The sequence below is a fragment of the Pan troglodytes genome, chromosome 7, assembly GCF_028858775.2.
Source record: "Pan troglodytes isolate AG18354 chromosome 7, NHGRI_mPanTro3-v2.0_pri, whole genome shotgun sequence".
NCBI classification, from domain to species: Eukaryota; Metazoa; Chordata; class Mammalia; order Primates; family Hominidae; genus Pan; species Pan troglodytes.
In genome coordinates, this window is record NC_072405.2 from 108394219 (window position 1) to 108412684 (window position 18466).

Here is an 18466-nt window from a genome sequence, read left to right on the forward strand (position 1 = left end):
GGGCAGATCACTTGAGGTCAGAAGTTTGAGGCCAGCCTGGCCAACATGGTGAAACCCCATCTCTACTAAAAATACAAAAACTAGCTGGGTGTGGTGGTGCATACCTGTAATCCCAACTCCTTGGGAGGCTGAGGCATAAGAATCCCTTGAACCTGGGAGGTGGAGTTTCAGTGAGCTGAGATCATACCACTGCACTCCAGCCTGGGCGACAGAGCGAGACTCTGTCTCAACAAAAATAAATAAATAAAATAAATAAGTAAATAAATAAATAAATAAATATTACTTCGATTCTAGAGAGTGTAAAAGGCATGTGAGACTTTTAGATTCATGCCGGTAATTAATTTTTAGCATGCCTAGTGCAAGGGACATCCAGTTAATCATTCAGGAGTAGGAATATTTAAAAATAATCCTACTTAATTTTTTACTATGAGATGCTTTCAAGCATACAAAAAAGAATAGATGCTGATATAGTGAATGCCTGTGTGCCATTTACCCGCCATCCGGCTTAAGAAATATAACATTACAGATGCATTGATGCACCCTGTGTACCTCTCTCCAGTTTCATTTCCCTCCCTCCTTTTAAAATAATCACTCCGCTGATTTCGGTATTTGCTACTACCATGCATATTTTTATAGCTTTATTAAAGTATGTTTGTATCCCACAATAAAATAACTATTTAGACTTGACATGTTTTTAAAGTATATACCTTACCGTGTATATGATTTTGCAACTTGCTGTATTCACTTGGCATTGAGATTCTTTTCCATATTGGTTAATGAAGCATGACGAAGCTCGATTTCATTCATTTTTACTATTGCATGGTAATCCATTGTGTGTATTTCTATTCATTCTCCTTTTGAGGGGCGTTTAGGTTGTTCCCATTTTCCCCCATATAAGCATTAAGCAATTCACTTTAAGTTGGTAGACTGTCAGTATCTTTTTGACATTTCTTTTAGATTTATCGAGGTGTGAGAGTCGGAGGGTTGAAAGAGTCTGCAGTGCATTCTCAGTATAAGAGGTCACCTAATGTCCCAGGTGATTTTCCAGACTGCCCTGCCGGGATGCTGTTTGCGGAAGAGCAAGCTAAGAATCTTCTTGAAAAGTACAAAAGGTAAGAAACTGGCTTCTCTAGTTTGATAATGTATTAAGGAAAAGAGAAGTGCCTGCTTATATTGGTATCCCAAACATTAGGATGGCTTTGGTAATTTCATAGACTTTTCAGTGAGTTCAGCATTACTGAGAAATAATTAAGAAGATATTACTTAAGTGAGGAGATTGTCTTATATCTATTTGGCTTTTGTAGGCCCATTTTGGTTATAAACCCTTCTGTTTGTTATTTATTTCTATCAATAATGATGTACACTTAAACTTGGACATGAGTCTCAGACACTTGTTAATAGATTTCTACTACCAACCCGTCTCTCCCTCCAAAATGGAAATTGTGTTTTTAAAACTTATTATAGAAGTAATATATAGTTATCAAAATTTAATTAAACTATGAAAATATATAAAAAGATAAATTGGTATAGTCCTGCCACCCAGAGAGATAAGTACTGTTTGTTTGTTTTTTGAGATGGTGGTCTTGCTCTGTTGCCCAGGCTGTAGTTCAGTGGCGTGATCTTGGCTCACTGAAACCTCTGCCTCCTGGGCTCAAGCGATTCTTTCACCTCACCCGTGTAGCTGAGAGTAAAGGCATGTGCCATTGTGCCTGGCTAACTTCTGTATTTTCTGTAGAGACGGGGTTTCACCATGTTGCCCAGGCTGGTCTCGATACCAATTTTCCATAGATCCACCGGCCTTGGCCTCCCAAAGTGCCAGGATTATAGGTGTGAGCCACTGTACCTGGCCAAGCACTGTTTTTATATCTTAGTACCTATCCATTTAGACTTTTCTTTTTTCATTGGAAGTGTGGCCGATGAGGGTCATGATTTCCTTTATATTGCAAAGTATATTCTAACATTGGGAATTTGTTGCCCCCTAAATTGTAGGCTCCCAGAAGCACAGAAGCTGTCTCTCTTTATTGTGGCATTTGCAGTGTCTAGCCAGTGCCTGGTGCACAGTAGGTCTTAATAACCTTTATTTGTTGTCTGATGAATGACTGGTTGAATATTGTAGTTCCTTGATGGTGAGCTTCATGAGGGCAGAATTGTGTTTTCTTGTTCATTGCTGCAACCATAACTGTAGAGACAGGCAGTCTGCCTAGCTTGCTTTTTTTTTTTTTTTGAGGCAGGATCTCACTCTGTCACCCAGGCTGGAGTACAGTGGCGTGATCATGGCTGACCACAGCCTCCACCTCCCAGACCCAGGTGATCCTCCCACCTCAGCCTCCTGAGTAGCTGGGACTATAGGCACCTGCCACCATGCCTGGCTAATTTTTGTAGAGATGAGGTTTTGCCATGTTGCCCAGGGTGTTCTTGAATTCCTGGGCTCAAGTGATCCACCTCCTTTGGCCTCCCAAAGTGCTAGGGTTACAAGTGTGAGCCACCCTGCCTGGCCTGTGCCTGCGTTTCAAACTATTTGCTGAGTGGTGGATGAATGAGTGACTAGTGATGTATTCCTGGATTGCTACCTTACCAGCTCTTTGAGGGCAGCAATCACATGTTATACATCCTTGTGCCTCCCATAGTATGTAGTTGAGAGGCTTCTATGTGTTTGTTAAATAATAGTTAAAAATAATACTTATTTCTTACTCTTCAGAGCTTTTTATGCATGCAGATTTTCCATAGATATACATATTTTTTTAAAGAATGGTATTACATACATTATTTTGAAACCTGTCTTTTTCGTTTAACAATATGGTATGTATGGTTTTACCATATCAAAAAATATGACTCTAAACCAAGTATTGACAAACTTTTTTGGTAGAGGGCCAGATGATAAATATTTTTGACTTTGTGGAGCCCTCGGTTTCCATGGCAACTACTCGACTCTGCCACTGTGGCTCCAAAGCAGCTGCAGATGACACGTAAGAGAATGAGCACGGCTGTGTTCCAATCGTGCTTTATATATGGACAGTCGGATTTGAATTTCATATAATTTTCATGTGTCGTGAAATATTATTCTTTTGCTTTTTCAACCATTTAAAAACGTAGAAACCATTCTTAGCTCATGGGTCATACAAAAACAGACAGCAGGCCACATTTGGCTTGTGAGTCAGCCTGCCAGCTTTGTTCAAAATGTCACTTTGAATGGTCACATGCAATTGCAGTGTGGATGTCCTGTAATTTATCAGTGGCTTTTGAGGTTATTTCTGACTTTTTGCTGTGTGTTTCTGTGAACATCTTCCTGTGTGCATCTTTATATATTTGTCTCATTTATTCCTTCATTTAACATACATTTATTTAGAGCCTACTGTGTGTCAAACACCATTGTAGGCGGTGGGGTGACAGCAGGGACAAGGCAGACAAGTCTGTCTCTGCCTTCATGGAGCTTATATTCTTCTTTTATTTTTTGAGACAGGGTCTCGCTCTGTCACCCAGGCTGGAGTGCAGTGGTGCGATCATAGCTTACTGCAGCCTCCAACTCCTGGGCTCAAGCAATCCTCCCATCTCAGCTTCCTGAGTAGCTGGGACTGTAGGTGTGCACCACAACTCCTGGCTAATTTTTAAATTTTTTGTAGAGACAGCGTCTCGCTTTGTTGCCCAGGCTGGTCTTGAACTCCTGGCCTCAAGCAGTCCTCCCATCCCAGCCTCCCAAAATGCTGGGATTACAGGAATGAGCCACTATACCTGGCCACGTAGCTTATGTTCTTGATGGAGGCACAAGTTTCTAGGCTGGTTGGGGGTACCCAGGAGAGGGGAGGGAAGCTAAAATGTAAGAGCGAAGTCCTTGGACAAGGAAGAAGGGGTGGGATTCAGGGCACACGTGGAGGAGGCAGCATCTGTTGGGATTGAGTTCAGTTCTTCTGAATATAAGACTGTTAGACTGCCACTGATACAGTTTAATCTGCTTTTATTTCTTTGGCTATCTTCCAACTAGATTTACAAACAGTTCTGACTTTTTTTTTTTTTTTTTTTTTGAGACAGAGTCTTGCTCTGTCGCCAGGCTTGAGTGCAGTGGCGTGATCTCGGCTCATTGCAACCTCCACCTCCCAGGTTCAAGCAATTCTTTTGCCTCAGCCTTCCGAGTAGCTAGGATTACAGGTGCCCGCCACCATGCCCAGCTAATTTTTGTATTTTTAGTAGAAATCAGGTTTCACCATGTTGGCCAGGATGGTCTTGATCTTTTGACCTTGTGATCTGCCTGTCTCAGCCTCCCAAAGTGCTGGGATTAGAGGTGTGAGTCACCGCGCCCGGCCCTGGCTCTTAATCCTATTTTCCAAACCACTTTCTTTCTGTAATTCTTAAGTTGGCTAGTTCTCCTTCCTCAGAAAAATTAATATAAGGCTGTTAGACTGCCACTGACATCTGAACATGGATTTATTTAGCTAGGTTAGATTCTGCAGTGGGGGGATTAAGTAGCACACTCCTGATTGTGACTGTCTTCATGAAAAAAGAGGCACAGCTATCAGCCAGCAGTAAGAAGGGGAGAGAGGCTGTTGGAGATTTGAGGAGAGAGGAATTGTAAGCAGTTACTGGGAGAGTGGAAGACGGAATTGAGAGGAGAAACATGGGATCTGTAAGATGTAGAGGGCACCTACTTGAGATTTGTGTTTATAAAGGAAGACCGTTAAGAACCATCATGAGTTCTTCCTCCGCTGTGCTCTGCCACTCGGGCTGGCATGGGGTCATTGGAGAGTTGGCTGCGCCCAGGTCAGCTTTCCAGTGGAGGGAGTGGGGGTGTTTGTAGAGGAGGGACGGTGGTGTGAGCCATCTAGGCTGATGAAGAGCGAGGCAGCTGCTGCGAGCCGCAGGGAGGTGCTAGTGTAAATGGATGGTTGGGGCATTGTTGTGGGAGGGTAAGTGGGTGGAAAACAGGAGGCATGGCTCTGAGAGCAGGATACTGACATCGCAGTTTGAAGCTGGAGCAGGTGTTGGCAGTGACCACACCTAAGGTATGAGCAGGGAGTGGGTGCTTGAGGTGGGGTGAAGGAAGACATACGAAGTGAGGGTGGGAAGGTGACTGGTGGGTTATTGGAAGGATGATTTAGGCAGATGCTGAAGCCACTGGGAGTGACAAGAGTCATAGTGGTGCAGGGGAAGGCAGCATGACCGTCAAGATCATTAATTGCAGCCTTGTTTGGAGGAACAAAAGCTTAAAGACAATCAAAATGTCCTTTAATAGAGGACTGTCTAAATCAATTAGGGCATATTCATTCAGTAGAGTAAGATACAAGATACACAGCCTATTAAAAAGAAAGAATGAGGGAGCTTTCAGTACTGGTATAAAGTAATCAAGATATTTTGTTAAATGAAAATGAAGTTAAGCAAAAAGTACTGTACCTAGTATGCTGCTATTTGTATAAAAATAAATAAAAAGAAAGAAATATGTAATATCTGCTTGTGTGTACATAAGATGTCTCTGGAAGGCTATGTAAGAAACTGATAATGATATTTATTACCTTTGTGGAGGATAGCTGGGTCACTAGAGGTCAAGAGTAAGACAGAAACTTCATGTAGCCTTGAGCTTAGAACCTCGTAAGTGTACAGGAAAATCGTGGCACAACTCTAGGGTCACCAGTTCCTTGTAGCTTTCAGGAATGGACCCCCTGGTGTGGTTCAGTGGCCACATGGGGCTACATTGTTTATTGAAGACCAAAGAAAACAAAAAAGCTTGGCCAGTAGAATTGGTTATTATTATTATTTTATTTTTTGGAGATGGAGTTTCGCTTTTGTCAGGATAGAGTGCAGTGGCATGATCTTGGCTCACTGCAACCTCTGCCTCCTGGGTTCAAGCGATTCTTCTGCCTCAGCCTCCCTAGTAGCTGGGATTACAGGCACATGCCACCACACCCAGCTAATTTTTTTGTATTTTTAGTAGAGACAGGGTTTCACCATGTTGGCCAGGCTGGTCTCGAACTCCTGACGTGACGTGATCCATCCGCCTGGGCCTCCCAAAGTGCTGGGATTACAAGCATGAGCCACCATGCCTGGCCTATTATTATTATTTTCTGAGACGGAGTCTCACTCTGTTGCCCAGGCTGGAGTGCAATGGTGCGATCTCAGCTCACTGCAACCTCTGCCTCCTGGGTTTAAGCGATTCGTCTGCCTCAGCCTCCCAGTAGCTGGGATTATAGGCACCCTCCACCATGCCCGGCTAATTTTTGTATTTTTAGTAGAGCTTTCACCATGTTGGCCAGGCTGGTCTCGAACTCCTAACCTCAGGTGATCGCCTGCCTTGGCCTCCTAAAGTGCTGGGATTACAGGCATGAGCCACTGAGCCCAGCCTATTATTCTTTATCATATGTTTCTTGGAAAGCTTTTGTGTGTGTGTGTGTGTGTGTGTGTGTGTGTGTGTGTGTATGTGTGTTTTAAAATAGAGATGCATTATAATGGTTATAATTATTTTAGTTTTCCAATCCTAAATTGTTCAACATTGGTTCTCCTGTATGTTTTCCTTTAGACGCCCTCCTGCAAAACGGCCCAACTACGTTAAGCTTGGCACTCTGGCACCTTTCTGCTGTCCCTGGGAGCAGTTAACTCAAGACTGGGAGTCAAGAGGCCAGGCCCACGAAGAACCTTCTGTAGCTTCATCTCCAAATGGTAAGGAGAGTGACCTAAGAAGATCTGAGGTGCCTTGTCCTCCCATGCCTAAAAAAACTCCTCAGCCATCTGATGAAGTGGGCACATCCATAGAGCACCCCAGGGAGGCAGAGGAGGTAATGGATGCAGGGTGTCAAGAATCGGCAGGGCCTGAGAGGATCACAGACCAGGAGGCCAGTGAAAACCATGTTGCTGCCACAGGGAGTCACCTCTGCGTTCTCAGGTAAGTGTCGGTGACTTCTGGGTACATTTTGGATTATTTATTTTAATATTGAAGAGGCTACAGGATGTAAGCGTTATCACTGTTTCTTTATGCAAAATCCAAGTGAATTTATAGACTTTCTGGAAGGGAAAGCCAGTCTTTTATATTTCATAGAGGGCTCAGGGAAACAGCTTAATAATATTTGATGTAAGGCATGATGCTAATTGATGAAATGATTTACAATATTGTCATCAATAGATCTAAGCCAAGGCAGTTTTTTTTCTGACATATTTTATGCAGTTTGAGCAAGGATTCTTTGCTTTAAATCACCAAATTAGATTTCTTCGAGTTCCTTTTGAATTATATGGATTTGTGTTAGAGCAGCAACCCATTAGATGTAATATAGTCCTAGCCAGAGAGGCTACCGGATACACTATGTTCTCCTCTCAGTATTGGTGTGGGCCAGGTTCTGCTTATCAGTGACCCTGCATTCTGTGCTTTGCTCTGATTTTTTTCTTTTTTTTTTTTTTTTTTGAGATGGAGTCTTGCTCTGTCGCCCAGGCGGGAGTGCAGAGGTGTGATCTTGGCTCACTGCAACCTCTGCCTCCTGGGTTCAAGCGATTCTCCTGCCTCAGCCTCCCAAGTAGCTGGGACTACAGGTACATGCCACCACGCCTGGCTAATTTTCACCATGTTGGCCAGGCTGGTCTCGAACTCCTGACCTCAGGTGACCTGCCCACCTCAGCCTCCCAAAGTGCTAGGATTACAGGTGTGAGCCACTGCGCCCGGCCTGTACTTTGATTTTTAAAAAGTGCTTATCCCTCTAGCCTTGTGCTTACTTTTCCGTATAGTAGCCTCATAATTTCCTATCATTCTTTCTTACTTTACATGTAACAGTCCCTTACAGTTCCTTTACTCATTGAAATCTTAGTGGCTCTTTATTTTCACCCTCACTGTGATTACAATCCTAGATTCTATCTCACTGTCTTGTTTTCCCTGCCTTCAACTTCTTAAATCTTTAGTCCCTGAGTTTCAGAATGGCAAACACATAAAAAGAAAAATATAAGTACTAAAATGTACTACAGTGTATTTCTAATTTCTTAAAAATTGTAGTTTTGATTCTTATATAGTATAAAAGAATCAAATTAATTCTAGCAGTGTCTAATCTTCTGATTGCATATTTTTTTCTGGAACAAAATATCCTCAAACGTATGTCTCCAACTTCATGTAGGAGTAGAAAATTACTGAAGCAACTGTCAGCCTGGTGTGGGCCCAGTTCTGAGGATAGTCGGGGAGGCCGGCGAGCTCCTGGCAGAGGCCAGCAAGGATTGACCAGAGAGGCCTGCCTGTCCATCTTGGGCCACTTCCCCAGGGCCCTGGTTTGGGTCAGCCTGTCCCTGCTCAGCAAGGGCAGCCCCGAGCCTCACACCATGATCTGTGTCCCAGCCAAGGAGGACTTCCTCCAGCTCCATGAGGACTGGCATTACTGTGGGCCCCAGGAATCCAAACACAGTGACCCATTCAGGAGCAAGATCCTGAAACAGAAAGAGAAGAAGAAAAGGGAGAAGAGGCAGAAGCCAGGACGTGCCTCTTCTGATGGCCCGGTGGGGGAAGAGCCCGTGGCTGAGCAGGAAGCTCTGACTCTAGGGCTGTGGTCAGGCCCTCTGCCGCGTGTGACGTTGCACTGCTCCAGAACTCTCCTAGGCTTTGTGACTCAGGGAGATTTTTCCATGGCTGTTGGCTGTGGAGAAGCCCTGGGGTTTGTTAGCTTGACAGGCTTGCTGGATATGCTGTCCAGCCAGCCTGCAGCGCAGAGGGGCTTAGTGCTACTGAGGCCTCCCGCCTCTCTGCAGTATCGATTTGCGAGGATTGCTATTGAGGTGTGAATGCGTGCTTGTATCCCAGCAGGGCATAGATAATACGTTATTATTGTCTGCCAAGTTCTACATGTGGAGAATCTGCTTCTGCTTTAAAATATCATGTGAAACTCCCTGGAAACAAGAATAAAAAATTATGTATTATGCAGATGATGAAATGTTTACATCATTCCAGTAATGTCATTGATTTTCATCTTTCCCTGTCCTTGCTGTCATACTTTTAAATTATTTGGCCAAAAGCTTTGTATTATGATCTCTTGGTCTGTGTAGTTGTGGCTGAAAATAATGAGAAGCTCTACGAGTTATCATCCCCTTTTTTTGTTAGAAACAAAGGGCTTGTCAGGTCTATTTGAAAAACCTCATAGTCATGTGATAAGCAACAATAGATGTTTAATGATTTCACTGTTATAGCAGAAGACAAGACAAGACGCTTGGCCTCTGTACATGAAATATGGGCTCCTGATGGACCTCATTCAATTCTGTACTGTGATTTCCATGCCGAACAACTCAAGCCTTAAAGAGAGAAATCATGGACAACTGATTTCTGCCTGTTTTCAGGCAGGCACAGTTTATGGCATCAGTGCTAGGCTGGAATTAGAAAGGGGGGGTCTATGACGTGGACTTCCTGCCTCTTTGATCTCTTTGTTGTTGACCAACACTTGATCCTACTAGTTACTTAATTTTTTTAAGTAAAAAATTATTATTATTTTGTTTCTGCAAAGATTTTCTCCAAGCCATAGAGGAGCATTTCTCAGAATACGTTCTATGATATGTGTCACCTAAAAAAATAAGAGATTCCAAGGTCAGGTTGATATGGAAACTCTAGGTTAAATAAAGTTAAGCATTTCTTTATGAAAGAACTTCTGGAAACTTCCATGTGATAATGTGCATTGCGGATCTCTAGGAAGGAAATGATAGTGTATAGTATTTTCTAAATACTTGTGATTCCTAAAGTTCCCTTACAAGGAGCCCTTTGTAGGACCAGTGTTCTTAGGAGCGCGCTTTGGGCAGTGTGGCTGTGTAGTGCATAGCTACCTCTGCAAGGTGATAACTAAGCCGGCAAGCTGCCTTTCAACACTCATGCAGTCACGTTGTCCACCTGAGATTCTCAGCAGGGTATAAAAGGAAGGTCTCATCTTGCCTCACAGGAAGAGTGGGCTCAGTGTGGCTTTTTTCCACCTATGGAGAAACTCAGTGCTTATCTACTTTAAGTTTCCACATATGGCTTGCTCATAGCCTTGGTCCTTACCTTTCCTGCCATAACTTCCTAGAAGAGCTTAAATGGGATTTTTTTTCTAAAAAATGTAAATATGCAGTTAGGCATTATTTTATGTAAATGCATTGGGTTTTTACTGTAGCATTTGGCAGTAAATGGCTTTGGGGGTGATGAGGTGGGGAAGGATACGGCAGGTGGTACAGTAGTCAGGAAGTACCTGCCACCAATGAGATGTCTGATGCTTTGCCTCTCACCATGCCTCTGAATGTCTTTGGATCCAACCCAGATGAGACTGAAAAAAAAAAAACAGTGTAACTAAGTGGCATCTGTAAACAGAATAAATGAAAATGTCACCTGATGTTCAGTTGTGAATATTTATTGGACCATTCCTTATTTGTTTTCTGGGCTCTCAGTCACCTCATTTGTGGCTGAGCTCACTCGATGACAGAAGTCTGAGTGTGCTGCGTGGTCACCTAACCTCATTCTGTACAGCCCTGCCTAGGGCCTGCTGCCCCGCCCTCATTATAGGGGACAGGGCACGTTTGCAGCCACTCTGCCTGGTGGGTGGTAGGTCAAGAGCTGCGCACCAGAAAGATAGATTAGCATTTCCCAAAATGTATTCCTGGGAGTACTAGTCCCTGCAGCTGTTCCTGGAGAAAAGTGTTCTATGGCTAAATAAATATGGGAAAAGCTATATATGGTATCCTCCTATTGTGATTCACAATGAATAATTGCAGAGTCAAAGCTCTGCAAAGCTCTTTAGGAAAGAAATCTGTCTTTCAGACTCCCACACACGTACCTTTTTTGGTTTTTGCATACCTATTGTCCAGAGAACACTAGTTTCACAGAAGATACGTTGAAAAACTAACAGACTCTGCAGAGGCAGTAAAGAATCCATGTTCCTTATGAAAAAGACTGATAGGGGAATGGCTTACTTTCTGGCAGTTGAATTGATTAGCGTGTTGATCTTGATCCTTCCAAGTGCCTGCCATGCTGTACTAGAGCTACATAGCTACCAAATAAGTGCAATGTGGCCCTTGTCCTCTTGTTGAGGGAGCAATGCTTTTAGGGTTCTTGAAGCATCCTGACTAACATGGTGAAACCCTGTCTCTACCAAAAATACAAAATTAGCCAGGCATGGTGGCGCATGCCTGCCATCCCAGCTGCTGGAGAGGCTGAGGCAGGAGAATTGCTTGAACCCGGGAGGCGGAGGTTGCAACGAGCCGAGATCGCACCATTGCACTCCAGCCTGGGTAACAAGAGCAAAACTCCATTCCAAAAAAAGAAAAAAGGCAGAGTTGTGAGCTGAACACTTACAGACCAGCTATGCACTTGAGTTCTGTAAGAAACAATGGATTCCTTTTGGTGTTTATGCTCTAGTAATATTGTTCATATCAGTCATCCATATTCATCATAAAACAATTAGAAAATGAAGATGAGCAACAATAACAAAATTTAAATCACCTGGATTTTCACCATGCAATATAACTAGTTACCTTCTGTTATGTATCCTAGACGTTAAGATGTACATGGGTAGTTTTCTTTTAATAACATAAGCCATTGCTTATATAAAGAGTTATACCATGCAAGTGCAGCAAAGTGCACGTTACCAGTTTTTCTGTTGGTGCTTGACTGGCAAGAGCTTTAAGGATAATACTCCTTTTTTTTTTTTTTTTTAAATGGGAAGTTAGTATGTAACCACCCATCATGTACTAAATGTAGCATTGCCGTCTTGGCGGCCACATGCCTTGCGTGAGTTCTTTCTTCCCAACCAGTGGGAGGTGAGGGGGGGCGGTTGACAAGTTATATGGACTCCCTCATAGTCTTAACTGGCCTACTCGTAGCCAGCCGATCTGAGGCCTGGGGAGCACAGAGATAGGTCCAGGACTGAGCTGTTTAGCAGAGAATACATAGCCTATAGCAACTGTGGGCCACTCAAGCATCAACCCCAGTTTCACAGCGGTTCTGGTTATTATAGGCCTCCTGAGGACACAGAGGAATACAGGCGCTGCCTTTTCTTTGGCAACAGCAGCTTCCAGTCTTGGCTCCCTTCCCTTCCCCTCTCCTTCCCCTCCCCTTCCCCTCTCCTTCCCCTCCCCTTCCCCTCCCCTTCCCCTCTCCTCCCCCTCCCCTTCCCCTCTCCTTTCCTTTCCTTTCCTCCCCTTCCTCTCTCCTCCCCTCCCCTCCCCTCCCCTCCCCTCCCCTCCCCTCCCCTCCCCTTCTCTCCCCTCCCCTCCCCTTCTCTCCTACAGTCTTACTCTGTCTGCCCAGTCTGGAGTGCAGTGTCACGATCTTGGCTCACTGCATCCTCTGCCTCCCGGGTTCATGCGATTCTTCTGCCTCAGCCTCCCGAGTAGCTGGGATTACAGGTACACGCCACCATACCTGGCTAACTTTTGTATTTTTTAGTAGAGACGGGGTTTCACTACGTTGGTCAGGCCGGTCTCGAACTCCTGACCTCAAGTGATCTGTCCACCTCGGCCTCCCAAAGTGCTGAGTTTCAAGTGTGAGCCATTGTGCCTGGCCTTTGGCTGCATTTTAGAATCACCCAACAGCCCAAGCCGTAGCCCAGAAATCAATCTTGGGTTGGGCCCAAGGATCAGTATTTATGAGCTCCCCAGGCCGTTGTGATGTGCCGCTCAGCGGAGAATCGCCGCTTTCGGAGGTCTGGCTCTTGGACCCTCTGCACCTTGGGGAAGTGTGACTGAGTAACAAGGCCATGGAAACCCAAGAACTCCTGTGCCTGTAGCAGGCCTGCTTGCCATTACGAAAAAGTACATGTCTGCAAAGTCAGCTCACAGGGTCTGTTGACTGCATGGTGAAGCGTCCAGGTGGGAACATAATGAGAGCGTAGTGTCGAGGGCTGGGTGGCCCAGAGTCAGGGCTTCCACCTGGGGAAGAGGCCTGGTAGTGAAAAAGAAAACAGCCTCATTACTTCTGTAGCCTTCTCTACTTGAGAATATCAAATGAGGTCTCTTGTTTTTCTTTTGGTGAGTATACTTCCAGACCAGCTGTTCTCAGCCTTGGCTGCACATGGGAATCACCTGCAGGCTTTCAAAGCACTGGTGCCCAGGGCCTACCCTCCTGGGATGAAGCTTTAACTGGTCAAGGGTGTGAGCTAGACTTTGGGGGTTTTAACAGCTCCCAGGTAATTTGCAGCCAAGGTTGAGAACCACTCTTCCAGACTTTAAAAATGAGGTTCCAAAATAAATAAAGATGCAGCTTATCAGTAATGGGGACCCTGAAGCAGGGTGTGGGGAGCAGATGCAGCTCTCTTGAGTGGGGCACACAGCTGTGACCCATGGCCCTGGTAGGGGCTTCCTGGACTTGGGCACGTGGCCAAGTTCATGTCAAGGCATTTTTCCCTCTCCCCATGTTTTGAAAATTTTAATTTAATTAGATATTGTTCTGGAGGAGCCCACCCTAACCATTTGTGTGCTTTCACTTGAGGAAATGTTTACGAACATGGAACTCCCCTCGTTTCTCTCTCCAGTCCCACTGCGCCCCTCTGGGCTAACCCACTGGGCTCTGAACATGCTGGCCTCAGCTCCTTGAATGGCCAAGCTCTTGGCTCCTCCACGATTTTCCACGTGCAGAGGCTTTCTCTGCCCACCATTTATTTTATTTTATTTTTTATTTTTTGAGACAGTGTCTTGCTAGGTCTCCCAGGCTGGAGTGCAGTGGCGTGAACATGGCTTACTGTCACCTTGACCTCCCAGGCTCAAGTGATCCTCCTGCCTCAGCCTCCTAAGTATCTGGGAGCCACACATGCCTGCCACTACACCCAGCTAATTTTTTTTTTTTTTTTGAGACAGTCTCGCTCTGTTGCCCAGGCTAGAGTGCAGTGGCATGATCTTGGCTCACTGCAGCCTCCACCTCCTGGTTCAAGTGATCCTCCCACCTCAGCCTCCTGAGTAGCTGGAATTACAGGCAGGTGCCACCATACTTTGCTAATTTTTATATTTTTTTGTAGAGACAGGCATCTCACTATGTTGCCCGGGCTGGTCTTGAACTCCTGACCTCAAGTAATTCACCCACCTGGGGCTCCCAAAGCGTTGGGATTATAGATGTGAGCCACCGCACTGGCCTTGCCAATCCTACTTAAAATAGCCTCTTCCTGCTTACATTACTCTATATCACACAATGGGTTTATTTCCTGACATCACAACGTATAGCAATTAATTCTTTTGTTGTTTACATGTTTATTGTCTAGTCCATTAGAATATGAGCCTCATGAAGGTGAGACCATGTCTTGTTTGATTAATGTTGCACCCCAGGTGATAGCACAATGCTTAACCCATAACTTGTATTTAATACATTTTTGTTGAATTGATGCTTTAATAAAAAAGGGTGTATGTATTAAACTTTACAGTTAATACTCTTGTTGGCCAGGCACATGTTGTAATGAACAAAAGAGCCCACTAGGTGGTGCCAAGACCTCATGAGTAAACAGCCTACTCAGGAAAAAAACAGCGGAAAAGCACAATTCAATGTCCTTGGACTGGGGGAGTTTGTGAGGTCACTTATCAGTCGACATTCCCCCTTTTTGGGGCAGACTCATACTAACAGAATCCTAGTTTGAAAAGGATTCGTGATTTTTAAAGAGGTGCCTAGAAAAGGAATAACTTTAGGCTGGGCGTGGTGGCTCACACCTGTAATCCCTGCTACTCAGGAGGCTGAGGCAAGAGAATTGCTTGAACCTGGGAAGCGGAGGTTGCAGTGAGCCAAGATCGTGCCACTGCACTCCAGCCTGGGTGACAGAGTGAGACTCCATCTTAAAAAAAAAAAAAGGAATAACTTTAAAAGCTTTATCCAAAGAATGAATCCCATCCACATTATCCCCAGTAAGTCTACCCCTCTGCATCACAAGCTGAATGCCTCCGATGATGAGGAGCTCATTACTTCACCGGGAGATGCCATCTCCACTTTGGCAGCATACCGACGGGTGAAATGGCCCTTCAGCTCCAGGTCAGTCCTATCTCCCTGCATTCTTACATCAGCTAACATTGAGAAGCACCCATTTATTTTTATGAAGTTGGTTATTAACCTTTTCTCCAGGCTAAACAAGCCTTGTTTCTTTAGCTTTCCTTCTCTTGTTTCCAACGTCGCACAGAGGACCTTAAATTATTTTTTGGACTCAACATAATTTGATCTCAGAAACCTGCACAGCTGCAGTGAGCCTCAGGCAAGGGCTGTGGCTTTAGGGAGAGCCTCTGGTGTTCTGGGTCACTGTGGGCCAGCCCTCTCTGAAGTCTGCAGCCTCCTCCTTCCTTGTTCTGCAGGATTTAGCCACTACCACTGGAGGGCATGGGTTAGTCAGGTTTTTCTCTAAAACAGAGCCTGGCATGGCTTTCATGTAGGGAGTTTATTTTAGGGAGGCTGGGAAAGTGAACCAGGAAAGGAGGAAAGCCAATCCAAGTGTGCATTGTGAGCTGGTTACCCTTGGAGGCAATTGGGGCTCCATCCCTCTGGGGACAGTCTGATGAATGGAATGCTTTGTCTACATGAGGCCCGGGAGAGGATAATCTTTATTTACCAGCTCCCATTCCTATTGCCTAAATGAACAGTTCCCCCAGGGACTGTTCATTTCCGCCAGGTTTGCACAGGTGCTAGAATGGCTTGGCCTGCTCAGTGAGCATCTCACGGAAGGCAGGCCAAGAAGCCCCAGGGGCAGAAGACTAGGGGTGGCTAAGGCAAGGTGCCCTTGGCCTACACCTGTGCCCAGCCAGTTGCTGCAGCAAGGGCTGAGCACAAAGTGGGTCAAGGGAATGAGAGATGGGATAGATGTCCAGCACAGGGCCCTCAGAAGACAGGGTGATTATTTCCTGTTGTCACTTGTGAAGCATGTGTATGTGCACACTGTATACACCAGGTGGAGGGGTGTCTGGAGCCACATTTCTGTGTGTGTGTGCACGTGCACACTTGTATACACAGGGTGGTAGGGTGTCAGGGACTGCCTGATGAGCACCCTGGAACACATGCCAGAGGTCGGCATGTAGACTCTAAAGTTGATTTTGCCAAAGAGTGGGGCAGTTATGGTTCAGCTGCACAGCAAGCTCTCAGTCCCAGGGGCCTGTGCAGAATTCTAGTTCCCATTGCACACCTGCAATGATCACTAGGAAACAAGCCCCAAGACTGTTGTCTGGTAAGAAAATGACCAAGTGGAGATTCTGGGGCTGGCTTTGAAACCAGCTTTACCATCATTCTTTTTTTTTTTTTTTTGGGTTGGGGGGAGGGTCTTGCTCTGTCACCCAGGCTGCAGCAGTGGCACAATCTTGGCTTACTGCAACCTCCGCCTCCTGGGCTCAAGGAGTTTTCCTGTGTCAGCCTCCCACGTGGCTGGGACCATAGGCGTGAGCCACTATGCCTGGCTAATTTTTTTATTTTTTGTAGAGACAGGGTTTTGCCATGTTGCCCAGGCCAGTCTCAAACTCCTAACTCAAGTAATCCTCTTGCCTTGGCCTCCCTCCAAAGTGCTGAGATTACTATCATTCTTGATCAATTAGCTTGCAGCTTCCTTTCGGCTCAGTGCCCACCCACGTCATTTTTTTCTCTTCGCTCACCTCCCACCCACGTCATTTTTTTCTCTTTTAACTCAGCAGTTCTCCTCTCGGCTTCCCTTATATCTGCTACTCAGTTTATCTGTTTCTCAGTCAAGTGAGGGAGGTTGGAGAACAGTCCGGATATTTCAAGTATGGCTTTAGGACCAGCAGCATCAGCAACAGAAATGCAGAATCCCAGGCTCCACTCAGACCTGGAATAGAACCTGCATTTGAACAAGATCACCAGGTGGTTCGCATGCACAGGAAAGGTTCAGGAGCAGTGGGCCACCAGTGGTTTCCAAACCTCATTATCATCAGAGCACCTGGGGAGCTTGCTAAACTCACAAATATCTTAGCATCAGTCCCGAGAGATTCCAGCCCGACTAGGTCTGTAGGGTGGCCCTGAAACCTGTGATTTTTATTAGGCTCCCAATGTGATTTCATGGGATCATGTTTGAGAATCACCAGGAAAGATAATCTTTTGAATTTTTTTTCCACTTGTAAGATTCTGATATTTTTGCCAGAATTGACTGTTCAGAAATTTGAATGTCACTCTTTTTGGGTGTTATGAATTAGGGCACAAAAGTTAAATTTTTTTTTTTTTTTTAACATTGAGATCTGGATCATTGTAGGCCTTTTCCTCCTTTCTCTCTTTCTTTCCTTTCCTTTTATTTTTTTTTAAACAGTGAGGCCTAGCTTCTGGTTGCTGAAGATTGAATATTCTGGCCGGGAACTTGTCTTTCTTCTAACATCTAGCAGCTGCCCCTTTACGTAACTTCTGGGTATTTCACCATGCCCTGTAGGCTCCCATGGCATCACACTTCTGCAGGGACATATAAGTTCTGGTGGAGCCTGGCATGGCATTTTGCCGCCCTCGTTCAGCTGCTAGACACTGGAGGGGATGTTTCTGAGACACCCTGTCCTGACTCTCTGTGTGGCTGTTGAGAGATGAGGCCTGGGGGAACTGCAGAGGGCGGACAGAGTGTGTTTTCTTCCGGTCTTGGCATCTTGGAGTCATTCCTGTCCCGCTGCGTCACCCCACACAAGCCTGAGTGACCTTCGAGAAAGTAACCTCGATCCTTTGCCCTGAGAGCCTTGGCTGGGGCATCTGGAGGCACCCCCCCCTCCCATGGCTGGGCATCATGAGAGGAGAAAAACCTGCCGGATGGGGCACTAACTGGCCCCAGGGAGCACAGGGCACTTCCAGGTGAGCAGAGAGAGGATGAAGACCTCAAGGGCACCCCCACCAAGCTGAGATGTTAGAACGTATCGGAGGCTCCAAACCAATAGAAAGCCTTCCTTAGAAGGTCCTCCTGAAGCGGAGGGGCCCCTGCAAAGCGTAAGTAAGTGTCTCATCCCATACATTTCCTTTTTGAGTCGCTAATTGTTCTCTGCCTGTGAGGGGCTGTAGAGCTCTCTTTGTGGAGCAGGGAGAAAAGGTAGAAATTTCTTCTTACCCAGGGCAGAGCGTGGCTCCCGCAAACACTTGTCACTGGCTCAGGGGCACCCTCCAAGGCAAAGCAAGTGGCAGGCAAGGGGAAGCTGGCCTTCAGCATGGGGCCAACATCACTCACAGAGCTGCCTGGCTCTGCCCCTCCACCCCGAGGCCAGGGGCAGGGGTGGCTGTGGTCTGGGCCTCCACCGCGCTCCCAAGCAGAATCTGCGGACCCTCCCCTAAGTCTGGAGGGCATTGGGGAGTGGTTGGAGGGGAGTGTCTGTCCCTACTGTGGTGACCACAGAGTCAAGCTGGGAACAGGGACAGCTAGGGTTCCCCAAACGCCAGCATGAGACCCCCTTCCTCATGGTCACCAGTGCTTCCTCAGCCTCCATCTCCCTGAGTGTGAAGAAAACACAGTTGTTCCACCAGCGTGGCATTTGGAATGGCTTTTAACATTTTCAACGGCTTTAATCAGTCATTAGGAATAGAAGACAGGGACGCTGACTGAGTCTTCCCTATACAGGCTCCGACTTGTCCTTAGGCAGCTCG

The 18466-nt window shown here is 45.8% G+C and overlaps 1 protein-coding gene across 1 annotated transcript in view; it reads left to right on the forward strand.

Moving 5' to 3' along the window:
- Nucleotides 1-10295, forward strand: part of POP1 (POP1 homolog, ribonuclease P/MRP subunit) — a 42374-nt gene extending 32079 nt beyond the window's left edge. Inside the window, exons 14-16 of the mRNA XM_001149532.4 lie at nucleotides 958-1112; nucleotides 6503-6865; nucleotides 8076-10295. Coding sequence (XP_001149532.3) covers nucleotides 958-1112; nucleotides 6503-6865; nucleotides 8076-8730 — 1173 coding nt within the window. The 3' untranslated portion in view covers nucleotides 8731-10295. The remainder of the gene's footprint in view (nucleotides 1-957; nucleotides 1113-6502; nucleotides 6866-8075) is intronic.
- The last annotated feature ends 8171 nt before the right edge of the window (nucleotides 10296-18466 follow it).